Source organism: Pituophis catenifer, unplaced genomic scaffold (genome assembly GCF_029215685.1).
Source record: "Pituophis catenifer annectens isolate HBS135680 unplaced genomic scaffold, rPitCat1.0.hap2 SCAF_6, whole genome shotgun sequence".
Taxonomy (NCBI): domain Eukaryota; kingdom Metazoa; phylum Chordata; class Lepidosauria; order Squamata; family Colubridae; genus Pituophis; species Pituophis catenifer.
In genome coordinates this window covers 44,414,172-44,430,844 of record NW_027256886.1, presented here as the reverse complement: position 1 = coordinate 44,430,844, position 16,673 = coordinate 44,414,172, and the positions used below count along the sequence as shown (strand labels likewise).

The window sequence follows — 16,673 nt, the reverse complement described above, 5'->3', positions numbered from 1 at the left end:
GGTTGATTAAGCTTTGGGGAAGCTATACTAACAGTAAAAAAATATTTAAAGATATTTCACTTTATATCAGATCACACAGTTGATAGAGGGAAGTTCAGAGCAGTGAGGCATTTATAGAGATACAAGTTGATTAGCAACCTTGCTTAATTGCTATCTATTTTTTCATCTTGCTGAAATGCCATCTGGGTTTAATTTTTGCATGAGACCATATACAGCTAATGTCACCTGAGGCTAAGCCGCTTGCTGTTTCTGAAAGTGAAATAAAATATGGTAATCAAACAGTGTGTATAATTTGTACTTTGGTCCTATACACTTTCACTGGAAGTTAATTCAGCTTAGATTGGTCAGCTTTTTTCAGTGTCAGGGTTTTGTGTGCACTAGGATAGCTTATAAAAATATAAATAACTGTCTTTATCCATTATGTATGCAAAACTCTCATACAAGAAAGCATATAATTTCTGTTTTATACAAATAGAAGAAAAGCTACTTTAGTCTGTGGCTAAACTAGGATTTTACCCAGCTTCCAACTGAACTATATATCAAGACATATTTTTCATATAGAGCAGCTACATCTTGGGGATTTATTTGCAAGGGAGAATCCTTGTGGCCCTTTGCTGCATATTATCCGTTGCATATTACTAGCTGTAGAAATGGACAAATACCTTGTAGTATCGGCCTTCCAGCACACCAAGAAAATACCAGTCAGATTACTGGAACCAGTGGTGGGATTCAAAAATTCTTACTACCAGTTCTGTGGGCATGGCTTGGTGGGCGTGGCATGGCTTGGTGGGTGTAGCTTGGTGGGCGTGGCAGGGGTAGGATACTGTACTGTTCCCTCCCCACTCCAGGGAAAGGTTACTGCAAAATCCCCATTTCCTCCCAATCAGCTGGGACTCAGGAGGCAGAGAATAGTTGGGGGCAGGGCCTGTGAGAGGTGGTATTTACCGGTTCTCCGAACTACTCAAAATTTCTGCTACCAGTTCTCCAGAACTGGTCAGAACCTGCTGAATACCACCTCTGACTGGAACCCATAGCTGGCTTTGCCCAAGGGTTAGAGCAGAGTATGGCCTACTTAGGAAGAAGGAGAGTAGCACCTCTTGCTGGTCTCTTATATACGCAAGTATTAATCTTGCAGACACAAGAGATAGGGAAGTATATATCTGTCAAAATATATATTTATGATACATAGGAACAAATACCAAATATATTCTTTTGAATTATTAAAGCAGCTTTTTAGGCCACCTAGCTGCATCTGTGTCTGAAATATATAAAAGAAAACAAGCTGGCACTTCATGCAGACATACTGTAGGCGAAGATAACCAAGAGAACTTAAGAAGCCAATGGAAAAGCCTTGCAAAAGGCACCACTGCTTAAATATAAAGAAAAAAGATGCTAGGGGTGTCCCTCTTCATACTGAAACACCCTCCTTTTGAAAGATTTCCACCACCCTAGTAGGAACCATCCCATTGACAACAGATGGCAGGTTGCTTACTGATCCATAGGTACCTTGTAGGTGGCTATGCCCCCTGTGGCAGTCATTTTGTGATTGGGAAGACTGCAGAAGCTGTTTTTTTCTTTTTTGAGAGGGCCAACAAGTTTTCAAAATTGCAAATGTGCCACCAGTTCTAAGAATGTTGGAAACCAACCAATCCTCATTCCCAAGGTACCTTAAAATTCTTGTTAATTTTTTTCAGCCATTGTAGTGAGGTGACAAATAATAATACATCTACTGCAGATTTTTCTAATTTAGGAGGCTTCCTGGCTAGCTTTGCTGAAATAACCTCATGGGAAGTGTTCTCTTATATTGACCTTGTTTCAAAAATGTGCATATTTGGGTCAGGAGCATTGAAAATGAGTCAATTGATCCAATCAACTAACCACAGGGGAGTTAAAAGTAGCCCCAAAATAGAATTGCTATTGCCCAGGATTAAATTCCTTCGAGTCAGCTGTGTTGGGAGAATGTCGAATCAAATTAGTCATATTTTGTATATATAGTGTTCCCAGAAAAATTGTTGGAGAAAAGTAATAGTCGAAAAAACAAGTGTCTCCATTACAGAACTCACTGCCAAGGCCTGGCACTATATAACAACCTTCCAAGCACCGATTGAATGCAATATCCACTCTGCATCTCCCTACCTGCTCAATAGGAAAGGGTCTAGTGATGTCATGAAACCTTGCTAATATTCTCCTTCTCCAAGAAATCTTGGGACGCCAGGTACTTCCTCAATAAAACATGGGAGTTGTGTTGGCCCAAAATTATGGTTTTTGACCCAGTTTTATTCTGGGTTGTCAAAACTGCTGGCAGGAATATGTACTTGACTGGTTAGGTATGTTAAAAGAACAGCGCCTGTATCTTCCCTCTGAAATTAATTGAAGCAGAGGAAGCAGGTAAATAGATTTCTGGAAAAGTGATGGTTCAGTGAAAGATAGAACTTTGTAAGTGATGAGTGGATCGAGGAGCTGTGTGGTAAAGTGAGACAGCTGGCTTTCTTGCTGGTTTTGAGGAAGTTAACTTTCTGTCTCTACCAGTTTGGGAAGTAGGGGAGCTACCCAGCTAAGCTCAAACCCACTTCACCCCACAGTTCCTCAATCAATCTATTCAGCAGCTGCAGGGAATTGTTAGCAGCTGTCAGCTAGCTCTGCTCTCTCTCCCTGTCCCCCTTCCAGCTTAAAGAAAAGAATTGGGGCTGTCAACATAGGTAATGAAAATGCAATACGTTCTAAATGTATCCTGAAAGTATTGGTGGTTCTTATTGGTTTAAGTGGAAAACACTACTATCATGGCCAACTACAACCTAAGGATATATTCTGCATGGCTGAAGATGAGATGAAGGCAATCTTTTGGGGATGTGGCAGAATAAAGATGTCATGAGGGGACACCTGCAAATGGCATAAATATTGGCCTGAATTTCAATCTTGATTCCCCAGCATTGTCTGTGTTGTGGTTGCTGACATTCATATTGGCGTATTTTATAATTAATATTGGTATCCAGTAGACATTAAATGGCCCTGAGTTCTAAGAAATACAGTTTTATGCACACATGCAAATTTCTCCCAAGTTTTTTTTTTTTTTTTATGAAACGTATTGCAGAACATTTGGTAATGGAATGATGAACCTGATCAACAGATTTAGTAAGCTTGGAAACCTTGAGAAGAATGGTATGAAACAAGTGAGAAAGCAGCCAAGAAAGGGCATCTAGCAGAAAGCCATCCAATGTGAATGTCACCTTTCTTCATGGCATCTCAAGAGACCACTAAGGTTAATTGCTGGCCTTGAATCATGTTCTCTTTCACAATTAGAACTAACATTCTCTTGGGTGAAAGGAATGTTAGTGCTACAATTCTCTCTGCTGAGACTCATCCTGAAGCTCTGCATTGTTGTTCAGCAATGACATTTCAAAGGCAGGTATCTGCCATCTGTTACTGATCTGATCCCTCTTTGTTAGGGCTGCAGCACAACAAGGGTCTCTCTCTCTCTCTCTCCAGTGTTTGAGCTTTGTTTAGAAAATGTATTTTCTCTAGGAAGGCAGGTGACATCATCAAGGTACAGAGATGTATTATGTAGCAATTTGATGCATTAAGTGCCTTTTCTATTTATGTGTCATTTGCATTTGCCATAATAGTACATGCACATAAGCAGAATTGGTATTATCATAAGCAACATGTCATTTGGGGCACTTTCTTAAATTAGTACCCTTCTCATATGTTAGACCAGTTTTTAGAATTTCTATGCAAAATGATCAAAGGCCAGGTCAACTTAGAATTGTTAACATGTGATTGAATTTATCTGAAAGCTATCAGATTGGAAAGAGTGCAGAATCTTAGAACATGATTTCTATAAAGGCTGCATCTAGATGGTATATAGGATTTCCTGCCTGGGCAGGGAGTTGGACTAGAAGACCTCCAGGATCCCTTCCAACTCTGTTGTCCTGTCCTGGCCTGCCCTGCCCTGCCCTGCCCTGTTCTGTAGATTAGTGATGGGAAACTATGACCTTGCAGACGTTTCTGAATTCTAGTCACTATTACTGCTAGCACTGGATACTTTGGCTGCAGCTGCTGAGAGTTGTAAGATAATAGAATCTGGAAGCCACAAATTCCTCATTTCTGAATTAGATGTATCTAGTTTTTATATATCTTTGAAAGATATATATTATTTCATTATATATATTGAATATTGGATATTATTTATATTTATATATATCTCCATTATTTCAAAGTGGTCTGAATTCCATATTCTAGATATGCTGGTGAACTAATACATGCCATCCAATAACTAATTTCCAATATTTTGTGCAAGGTTATCTTGCTTGCCCAAATAGTTTCTTATGTTCCTCATTACAGTATAAGTATCACAAATTATGTATTGGTGGCAGATATGGAAAAGTTCTCCTTTTCCAATAAATACTGTTTACATTTATGAAAGATGATTATGAAATGAATTTTTGGAAATACTTGGAAAGCTCACAGATGGAAGCTAGTCTGGAGAATTGTTTTTTAAAACCTCCCTGATTTCAAACTATTTCCTAGACTGCCAGTGCTGGTATGAGCTGCTTTCTGACAAGAGCCTGAGAAGGAGGTTACATTAGATGATATAAATAGCACATTATGCAGGTAGCTGGCTCCCAAAGGTCTTGGTGTCCCAATCAAGATGATTGTTTCTATTTCATTTCTCTCAAGGGGTTTTTCTTTCCTTTCTTAGAAGGGGAGGCCAAGATGATTGTTGAAAGGTATTACTGAATATAGCTTTACACATCTAGAATTGAACAAAATGGTTCAGTTATAAGACAAGCAAAATTTGTGCCTGTAGTTCTCACATATGTTTTCAGTTCTTCTATAAAAGCAGTTGGTATGCAGACACTTTACTGTTTTCTGTCAAAAAGAGGTGTTTTTGTTAAAAGCAATATAATATCACTAGAAGAAGTTAAATCTATTTTGCTTTGCAAGTTAGAGGTAAAATCATTTGGGTTTTACCTTAGTATATTTTATATTGTTTAATGTTTCTTCTGATGCTGTCCTAGGAAATGGAGATTTATTTTCTAAGGCAGTCATACACTGATTGTTTTCTACCTTTCATTCACTCATCCACCCCCTGAAAGTTTCTGAAACTCACATTTCCAATTGAAAAACACAATCTTGATAAGAAGGAAGAACCATCTCTTGATTAGTTTTAATTCATATAGTAGAGAATAACATTCTTAACCTAGCATCCTGAAGATGCATAGAACGATAACCCCATCACTGCAGCCAGCATGGTAACATGCTGATTGAATATGGCATGGGAATTGTAGCTCCACCTGAAAAGTTCCAAGTTTTGAAAGGCTGCCATAAAACCATAACACCTTTGAGGGTCTAAGCTAAAATTCAGTGGGTATGCTACCCAACTATGGCTGGAGATAATGGATTTATAGTCTAAGCCATCAGGAAGAGTTCAGTGGGAAAGCTGAAATGTAGAAGGTCATGAGCATATGTGTGTACTCAGACAAATTCATATTCTTCAAATTGTGACTTTTTTATTTATTTATTTTATTTGTCAAGCATGTATAAGATAACAGATATAAGTATAAACATGAATACAGGAAATGGATACGAATAAATGGGGGACAGTAGGACAGGGATGGTAGGCACATTGGTGCACTTATGCACGCCCCTACAGCCCTCTTAGGAATGGGGCAAGGTCAACGCTCTCTACATGGGGCTCCCCTTGAGGTGCACTCGGAGGCTCCAACTGGCGCAGAGTGAGGCCGCGCGGGTGGTTATGGGAGCAACGTGGAGCTCCCATGTAACACCTCTCCTGCGCGGGCTGCACTGGCTCCCGGTGGTCTTCCAAGTGTGCTTCAAGGTTCTGGTTACCACCTTTAAAGCGCTCCATGGCTTAGGACCTGGTTATCTACGGGACCGCCTGCTACCACCAATAGCCTCCCACCGGCCAGTACGCTCCCATAGAGAGGGGCTCCTCCAGGTGCCGTCGGCCAAACAATGTCGACTGGCGGCCCCTAGGGGGAGAGCCTTCTATGTGGGGGCACCTACGATCTGGAACGAGCTCCCCCCGGAGATACGGAGGATCCCGGATCTGCGCACCTTCCGCCGCGCGCTTAAAACATTTTTATTTCATCAAGCTGGCCTGGCCTAAATCTTCTCCCTTTTAAAAATTTTTAAATTCAAATTTTAAACACTAATTTTAATTTGTTTAATTATGGGATATTTTTAAAATTTAGCCAAATTGTTTAATCTGTTTTAATCTATTTTAAATTTTGTATTTCTGTGTTTTAACTTTTGGCTGTTCACCGCCCTGAGTCCTTCGGGAGAAGGGCGGTATAGAAATCTAATAAAATAAATAAATAAATAAACTTTAAGGGCTACTCTTAACACCTTTTAAAATGAAGTTTCATAATGACTTCAGCTTGAGGGAGCTTATTTCTAAAATTATTTCTAGAACATATTCTAGAAAGTTGCTTAGTCCTTGTTTCTCTTTTCTACCTATTGTCTTGAATATTGATCTAAGTTTGGTTGGCTGAGTGTTTTTTGTTCTAGAGTTTAACTTTACATATTAATTAAACTCCTGTTTCTCAATTGTTGAAAAAATGTTTCTCATTTTTATTTGTTCCTCTGAAACTTCACCTATTTTAAGAGTACCTGCAGAAGAATACTGCACTGTCTGGCACTCAGAACCTGATAATCTAAATCACATTCTTATTGGTTCTTAATCTAAGTATTGTCCCTACATTAGTACTGGGTCTTAGATTTCTATCTTATGGATTTTTTTTTCTCTGAAGACAGGAAAGTGAGGTATCTCAAGATGAACAGATGCTGCAGCATGGTTAGCATTGATCTAGAATTCATAGCTTATCTTCAGAAGTCAGAAACACCGCATTGGATCAAGTGAAGCTGCTTCATAATAGCTGGCTTCACAGTTTACACTAATTAGTAAATCATAGTTGAGTGATTTCACATGTGTGTGCTAAGTCATAAACCATAGTTTGCATGCCATTATTAGGTGAATTCACAGAGCATATTAGAAAAAAATAAAGCAGTGTAGGTAGGAAAAAAAGAAATGTTAAAAGAATCAAAATCTACTAAAGATTGACATCATTCTGCTAGGAAAAAATATTAATATCTGTCTTGGGCAAAGGTTGCTATGGTTACATGATACAACTGGTGGCAGAACAAAATCCACAGAACTGATTGAGATCAATTGGGGAAACTTAAGAATCAACTAAAAATATTGAGGGTTAAAATTTTAACTATTAACATTAGATAACCAAAAAAGACCAAATCAACATGACTTCTGAACTTCTTTCCAAGTTCTTAATAGCAACTAAGTAACTGGGACGAGATTGAAATGCGCAGTCAACAATTTTCTGGCATACTGCCTAGTAGAGGAATTTTTCAAGATTTTTGCTTTTTTCTATATTTAATCTATTTTATTGACTTCCCCCCTCTACAATAAATCTCATCCAGTTCAGTTTAAACATTCATTATGGTAACTGACTGGCAGGTGGAGAGATCATCATTTTCACATAATTTCTCCTCAACACTATTTGGTGGGAAGGATTAAAAATTACAATCGGTTAATTTTTAGCCATGAGTAAAATTGGGATCATTGCACTGGGAAAATCAATATCAAGGCAAGCTTTGATAGCTTAATGTTAAATAAAGCTTTGGTAAGAGACCAGCTTTGTCATATTCTCCCTCCAGAAAATGGTAAACAACCATAGCTTTTGCCTGTCATTAGTTATCAGCTCCTTCTCATTTTTAACAATTTCTGTTCCATCTAGTAAAAGAAAACAGTATTATTAGAAGTGCCATATTTAGGCTACAAACATCCAGATTATTACTGTATAGCAGCAAAGATAAAACTCTTTGCTTCTATCTAGTGGTCATCTAGTGGTAATTTTGCAGACAAATTGTAACAGTCTAAATACTAGTAACTTTACAGCAATTACTGGTTTTAAATGTGGGGTTTTTGTACCATATTTTTTTTCTTATTGGATTGTAAGGCTGTCAGCAAGTGAAGTTTTATTTTTTATTGATTTTTATGAATCCTACTGCAAGACCCACTCTTTTTTTTTAATGAATAAATAAATGAGGTGTTTATTTAAATTGATGTTATAATTAAGTCATGTCACTTTTAAAATGGGTCTCATGCTAAGCCAATAATATAGATGGTTTGAAGTTTTGTACAGGTAGTTCTTGTTTAACGACCACAATTGAGCACAAAATTTCTGTTGCTAAGTGAAACAGTTGTTAGGTGAATTTTGCCCCATTTTACAACCTTTTGTGCCACAGTTGTTAAGTAAATCACTGCAGTTGTTAAGTTAGTAACATGGTTGTTAAGTGAATCTGGCTTCCCCAGGGATTTTGCTTGTCAGAAGGCCGCAAAAGATGAGCACATGACCCCAGGACACTGCAACCATCATAAATATGAGTCAGTTGCCAAGCATCTGAATTTTTACCACATGACACTGGGGATGCTGCAATGGTCATAAGTGTGAAAAATGCTTATAATTCACTTTTTTCAGTGCCGTTGTAACTTCCAGCAGTAACTAAATGAATTGTTGTAAATTGAGGACTACCTGTATTATTTTCAAGCTAGCCATCATGGATTAGTCAACAAATCATTGTTAATAAGTATAAGTATAAGTATAATTTTATTTCTATACCGCCCTTCTCCCGAAGGACTCAGGGCGGTGTACAGCCTATTTAAAATAAAATAATAATGGGTCAACCTGCTTAAAATTGAGTTCTATAAGTTTTAACAGAATTGACTCCTGATTAAGGATATATAGAGTAACTATTAAAGGTAGCCAAACTGCAACACTCCTGCAACATATCAATATCAAACTTACGGGCTTTGACTTTGTGTAAAAACAAATCATTTTAAAGTCTATGATTTTTTAAATCACAATTTCTCTTAATTCAGAGCTTAGAATGTACATGTATTATTTCATATATCCTGTCTTTCTACTTGGAGTTCAAGGCAGCACACATATTAGCCTCCTCTGTTATTATCCTTGCAGCAATCCTGTGAAGTAAGTTATGCTGTAAAATAATAAGTGACCTCCATTCCTTTGTTATGTATAATCGCATAGTCAGATTTTTTTTTTAATCATTGTAAAGTGTTTCTTTAGAAAACAGCGAAGCATATGAAAACCTGCATGGTTTCTTTATGCTGCAACCGTGTAACCAATTTCTTAGCAGCAGGCACAGTACTATGCCACAGACGTGTATAAGATTGCACTTTTAGTGATTGAGATCATCTAGCTAGGAAACAACATATTTATGGGGAGACTGAAATAACTCAAATAATTGTGATCAACAGCCCATCCTGGATGATGATGTTTTCCTTTCAAAGACTTTAGGTGGAAAGCTTTCACTTATTCACCTATTAATCCACAACAGATCACACCCGAGACATGAGACTCAAATTCAGCTTCAGACCTAGATGCCAGCTCTTTCATCTTTTCTGGTGGTTTTATCATCAAATCCAAGAACATTTCCACGTTAGGGAACTGATGATATATGCAGAAATGGCAACATTCAAAGACCAAAAAGAACATTCCCTTGAACATGCTATCACTAATAGAGCAGAGGAATGAAAAAGATCCATTTAGATTACAAAACGGTTGATTTACAATTTCTTAGAAAATTTAGCACCATTTCTTACAGATTAAACAGCAGCCTTTAATCACAGTTAACCAGCTCATTAATGCAAGGATGTTTGTGTCACACCTAACTACAGTATCACATTGTTAACAGCCGTTGTCTACTTTGTCTCTCACCTCTCTTTCCACTATTCCCCTTCCTTTCATTCTACCCCCACCCCAGCAGCTCTTGTTTAAGTATATTTGTGTCTTGTTTGCCTGTCTGTGTCTATAATGCTGCTTTCTTAGGGCTCAGTGCATTGATCTGCAAAACCCTAAGGAGTAATAAATGTATTAATTGCTGTGGCACCACAAGCTTTTTTTGCTGCAAAAACTTAATAGGTTAACCAGTCAATATCTCTTTGAAGGTTTGTTGTACTTGAAGGTTTATAAGCTTTTTCCTTTCAGTGACACAGACATGAAGTGGAGAGGAACCATTGTTAAGGGGAAAAAAGTACAAAATCAGTAAAGTTGTTTAAAAAACACATAAATTGAAACGTTTGTGAGCCATAATTCTTGAGTTTGGTGAGCATCTATGTGAGATGAGTCATCAGAACCTTTTTTTTTTTTTTTATTGTGTTAAGATGTTGGATACTTGCTGAATGATCTGAGGTTCTTGGAAAAGCTTATTTGGAGGAATGGCTCCAATAGTACCTGTACTTAAAAAAAATCAATAATTGCTTGTGATGTCTTGTAGCTTTATTCGATGCTTAAGATAATTGTTCATAATTGCATCAGGAAAAATATCGGGTCATTATGGCTGTCCAGAATACAGAGAAATTCTGCTTCCTGGAACCTGATATTTTTTTATTGAATAAACCCATGGTGCAACAACTTGAAATTGACAGGTAGACCCTATGGGAGATAAGTGGTCACTCAGATTACTGGCTCTATGCTGGGTTGACCTTTAGGTTAGGTCATAACCAGCACCTTGAATCACGCCTGGAAGTAAACTGGCAACTAATCTAGATTTGTTAACATCATATCTAAAAATCTGTTTGAAAGATGTTATGCATATTTTGAATAGCAATGTAAGAATTAATTTGCTTGCTCCATAGTAATTCATGCCTCATTGGTTTACTTCAGTCCAGCAATATAATATCCAAGATATTAATAACACTTTAAGGTCTCAAATGTCTCTATGTTCTTGTTTATAGAAGTTCTTTCTTTTGTCTCCCTAGCTTTGAAATATGCAAGGCGTTTTAGCAGCAGTACCCAGAATTACACCACCCTCTTGCTGGAAGAGGAGAAGGGAATTCTGTATGTGGGAGCCAGGGGGGCAATCTTCTCCTTAAGTTCCAGCAACATCTCTGATATCACTGATGGCTCCTATCAGAAAGTAAGTCTTCATCTTATCCAGTTGCCATGCCTGCTGCCTTTTCCCTTGGTAAATGCACAGTGTGTGTGTGTATGTGTGTGTGTAGTTTTTTTACAATAATAATTATTAAATATTTTAATGTAAGTAAAAAATGAACATGATTTTGTATAGAAATTAAAACAGACTAAAAGATAAATAAGTAGAAAAGGCAATACAGGTAGGAAAAAGAAAAGATTTAAAGAGGTGGCTTCCTATCTTCTTTACAGCATTTGCAAATAACTTCATTATATCTCCTCCCTTTTTAAAGTTCTCTTCTTCCCATTTTCAACTCCTTTTAATCAGCAAATCCATAAATCACCAATTAAGTTTGTCATGCATAATAAAATACCCTTTCATATTTTTCACATTTCCAACATCGATTAACAGTATCGTTAGATACAGTGGTGGGTTTCAATTTTTTTTACTGCCGGTGGGTGTGGCTTGGTGGGCATGGCATTCCTTGGTGGGCATGGCTTGGTTGGCATGGCAGGGGAAGGATACTGTAAAATCTCCATTCCCACCCCACTCCAGGGGAAGGTTACTGTAAAAATCCCCATTTCCTCCCAATCAGTTGGGACTCGGGAGGCAGAGAATAGATGGGAGTGGGGCCAGTCAGAGGTGGTATTTACCAGTTCTCCGAACTACTCAAAATTTCCGCTACCGGTTCTCCAGAACTGGTCAGAACCTGCTGAAACCCACCTCTGGTTAGATGTCTTTGATATTGTCTTTGGAGTCATATACCAATGACAGATCATTTTATAAAAGTTCTCTTTTAAGTTGCAACACAATTTGAATTTCAGTCTTTTTTATCCACATTTCCTCCCACTGGCCTAGCTGTATATTATAACCAAAGTCCTTAGCCCATTTTACCGTGCACTCTTTAACTTGGTCGTCTTCTATTTCAAATCTTAGCAAAGGTTTATACATTTTAGCAATAACATATTCATCATTTGTACATAATTCAATTTCAGATTATTATTTAGTTCAATACCAATTAGCCTGTTATCCATATTAAATCTGTCTCCGAATTGTGAGCATGAAAACCATTGGAAACTAAATCCCTGTAGGTCAGTTGTTTTCCTTTATTTCATCTCAAGTTCTGCATTTTTCAGTACTAACAAATCCTGGTAAGTTAACCATTCATCTTTGCCTTTTTTTTTTTTCTATAAAATGCTTCTTATGTCAAAGCCAATTCTGTAAAGATATTTTCAGCACAGCCAGGGATTGTATCTATTCCATATTCTTAATATTGAAACCTACATTAATTTTAACTATCATACCATAGAAAGCCATGTCTCGAAGCCTCAGGTTGTGTTCTTCGAATTCTAATATTTTCTTATTTCTAAACAGCACTCACTCTTTATTCAAACCAGTTAGCAGGCTAAAAACTACAATTTAAAATCATGCAGCCGTAATCCTTTTTCCTTTAAATAAAGTATTTTATTTAAATATAAAATATTTTATATTTAAATGTTGGTTTCTTCCCCATCATACGAATCTAGATGTATTTTTTGCAGTTGTTTAAAAGGTGCATCATTGGTCAAAACAGGTGTTGTTTGAAATAATATCATTCTGGTTGGTACATTCATTTTTATCACAGAAATTCTTGCAAACAGCGATAAGTGTAGCTTTTCCAATCTTAACAAATCTTTTTTAATTTCATTACATACTTTAACATACTTTTTTGAAATAACATATGATTCATATTAGAGATAGTAAGAACAGATACTTTACATTTTTCTCAATCTAAAAAAAAAGTTTTGCCATCAATCGTTTTTGTTCTTCCATCTTTATATTTTTGTTAACATCTTCATTTTTTATTGTTAATTTTAAATCCAGCTAATATATCAAATTCCTTTAATTTTTTCATTAATATCTGTACTCCTTCTGTAGGATTTTTCAAAATTAAAATCAAATCATATTGAAGTGCTCTTACTTTGTATACTTCTTTTAAACCTTCACTTCAATGATTCTCTCATCATGTGTTATGTTTTAAGAACTGCAAGATTTAGAATAATCCCAATGGAGAAACATGTGTCCTTGCGTTGTCACTTTCGGTATCTCACAGGGTTTTGTCTGTTCCCCATTAACTATTTGTGCCCTTTGTAACATATATATCAATTCCACCAAGTTAATAACATTTTCTCCAAAGCTTTTCTCTTCTAGGATTTTAAACAAAAACGTCCAGTTCAAATTGTCAAATGCTTTTTCCACATCAGGGAAAATCAACAAAGCTTGTTTTTCATTATGCTGCTCCAAGTATTCCTATCTGCCAAAAACACCTCTGATATTGCCCCTTAATTGTCTTTTAGGTAGAAAGCCACATTGATCTTCATGAATAAAATCTTGCAAGTCATTTTCTATCCTTTCAGCTTTGCTGCTCAGTCACTAAGTTTTGTCTGACTCTTCACAATCCCCCCCCACACACAATTCTCCCCCCTCTCTCCATTGGAGTCTGGATTCTACCCAAACCCATGCTCAGCATGTCAATAACACTATCTAACCATCTCATCCTCTGCCATCCCCGACTCTTTAGGACTCTTTTCCTTCATCAGGATCTTTTTCAATTAATCCTCTCTTCTCATTTGGTGGCCAAAGTATTTGAGTATTTAACCTAGAAAGATGTAAATATAACCATTATTCAGGAAAGATTTTGGTCAAGATTTTTCAGTAAAATCAAGTATGGACCTTCTGCGGGAATTAATGCTATATTTGCATCTGTTTAGCTGTTTGGTATCTTTAATAAATGGATATTGTTAAGGATAATTTCAAGGAGAAAGGGATACAGCTGTGGACCAAGCTCTATTTGGTTTGTCAGCTATTCTTCAAACAGACTCAAGCGCAATGCATACACATCACAATTCATACTTCAGAAAGGTTGAGTACTTTATTTTTTAGATTTTCTTCAGCTTTTTATTGCCTGAAATATTTTTTTTCTTTCAATTTAAATTTGAAATCTGCATTGAGAAGGGAGGTATACATGACTGATTGAGAGTTGGCCAATCAACCTGTGCAATTCACTTTTTGCTTTAACTAGGAACAGATTCCCTTCCTTTCTCTCTAAATTTAGGTTAGAGGAGAAAGATATTTGTAGGAAACAGATGCAGATAATTATTTTCCCTGGCCTTTTTAGAATAGATTATTTCTTTTTTATTATAGTCACATGGCAATAAATAGATAACTAAGATGCAATGTCTGTATAATACATGGCCTCTATTATGTCAGAATATTGTCACAGAAAGGCTGCTTTCAGAAGGAAATAGATATTGGGGGGTAATCTGGATTCTGCAATACACATGAACTTGAGATTTCATTTATCTTGTTTATTCACCAAAGTAGGGGAATAGCTGGGTTCTTTACTGAGTAACTTTTGTTTTGTTTTTTAAAGTATGTAACTGTTATTGGAAATTTTAAACAGTCTATAGCAGGCAAAATATATATTACAAACATAGACTGAAATATTAGAAAAAGTTTTGTGGACAATTTAAAATACAGGAAGAAAGGAAAGCAAGAATGAAAAGTTTATGCTCAAAGGGCTGTCAAGAGCCACTCAAATCATATGGTTGAAGTACATCATGAATTTCAGGCCAAAGCATTGTAAACAGTGAAATCACTTAGAAAGCCAGACTGTACATTGTGACTTAGCATGATATATGACCAGGTCAGGGTCAAAATGGCAGGTCATTAGTCTAGAAATAATATAGTTGTACTCTTATTTAGAGCCTTTATACTTACCTCTCTGCTCTCTATTTATTCAATATGAGAAAGTAGCTCCTGAAGGCACTCCCTCTAATAATGATAATAAGCTATTTTTTCCATTCCTTCACTTGATTGTTCCCTTTATGTAGCAAAAGCTAAAACTCTCATTTCAGTCAAGGACTTTTAAAAATAAATGGGCTACAAAACTCTCTAGTATTCTCCTGCTTTATATTTAGTTAAATCCACTTACTTTGTACAAGACCAAATATGAACTCTAAACCAGTTTTGTGAGCTTCATGGAATTTGTTTTTTAATGTCATAATTAACCCCTGTTTCCTGTGCTGGGTTGCCTGAAAGAATAATGAACTCATTTTCTGTTACTTTGCAGTTAAATTGGGAAGCATCTCCCGAGAAGCAAGCAGAATGCTTGAAAAAAGGCAAAAACAACAAGGTGGGTGCATTGCCTTTGCCTCTTTCTGGGTGTGTTACTTAGCTTGTTTGAACCTTTAATGAATGAGAAAATGTATGAGAAATCTTATGAAAATTATGCTCTTGCTTCCTTTTTGCAGACTGAGTGTTACAATCACGTCAAGCTTTTGCAGAGGCTAAATTCAACCCATCTGTATGCCTGTGGTACATATGCCTTCCACCCACTCTGTGCTTACATCGTAAGTGAGGGTGGTTTTCACCACTGCTCTGGGCTTTCATTTTACTTACTGGCGGTGAAGTGAGGGTGATATTAAGATCATAATTAAATAATTAGCTCTGACAAATTTAAAGAAATTATTATTAACTGGTTTCTGTCCTTCCCACTCATTCCCATCAACAGCTTTTTGATACAGAATTGGATGTAGGTATATTCTATTTACAGGCAGGTATCTGGGTTAATAATTCAGTCTGCAGTCCTGGCTCTTCTATTGGTAATTCCTGCCAAGGAATGAAAAGATCTGGAGGATAAGAATCTATTTCTTTGGCTTGCTATGATGAAGGCAGAACATGCCAATTTTTCCCTGCACTCTTTTTTGCTGATTTTCAGGAACCAGTTGACTTTAGACTAATATTTTGAGGAGCATTCTTTTAATTTTGTTCATATAAAACCAACTTTTGCCAAACTCAAGCTTTCTGTGTGTTAAATTACAATTGCAATAATTCTTACCCAGTTGTCCATGAAAGTCACCAAGATGGTGAAATCTAGTTATTTTCCCTAAAGAATACAGGAAAATAAAGATAAATATGCCTTTATAAAGTCTCTGTAAATTCATGTTTACATTAATTTCTTTAATATTGGAATGCCTCCTGTTATTTGGAGACCAGAAAAAATATTGAGGTAGGATCTGGGAGACTTTGGTTCAGATCTCCCTGAAACTTACCTTGGACATATCATAATATTCCAGCCTAACTTATCTCAAAATGTTATTAACTGAATCATATATATTCTTGGATTTTTCGAGGAACAACAGGAATCAACATCTGTAATTTTAGATATATACTTGGTAGTACTCAAATAAAGGAGATTTGTTGGTAAAAATAATGGTTCAATAGCTCTTTTATGCAATGGAGAGCAAAGTGGGGATGAAGGCCTGTTCAGCTGCTTCTTGTTATGTTGGATCCATTATTCTTCAAGCTGGTACATCTGTTGCAGATAAATGGTACTTTCTCTACATTCAAATTACAATTGGCTATAGTTTGGAAATTACTGTATATTTTCTCTCTAACTACTGAACCAATTGAAGTAGGTCATGTCACTAAAGATGTCACTAGTGATAGGATTTCTTGTTTCTATTGTTGGAACAATAGAAACAACCAATTTCTACTATTGGTTCTACTATATAATTTCACATTCCATCATGTGAAGGAAAAAATATCAACCTTTGCTTTTTTAAGGATTATTTAATGCCAGATATAATGCTTATTTAGCTTTAATATCTATGTTATTGATACTGATCTCTGTATTCAATATATGGATTCAAAATATC

At 36.4% G+C, this 16,673-nt stretch overlaps 1 protein-coding gene across 1 annotated transcript in view; it reads left to right on the top strand.

Moving 5' to 3' along the window:
- SEMA4G (semaphorin 4G) overlaps window positions 1-16,673 on the top strand; it is a 102,295-nt gene that overhangs the window by 63,364 nt on the left and 22,258 nt on the right. The window contains exons 4-6 of the mRNA XM_070945029.1: window positions 10,823-10,980; window positions 15,086-15,148; window positions 15,267-15,365. Of these exons, the coding sequence (XP_070801130.1) occupies window positions 10,823-10,980; window positions 15,086-15,148; window positions 15,267-15,365 (320 nt within the window). The remainder of the gene's footprint in view (window positions 1-10,822; window positions 10,981-15,085; window positions 15,149-15,266; window positions 15,366-16,673) is intronic.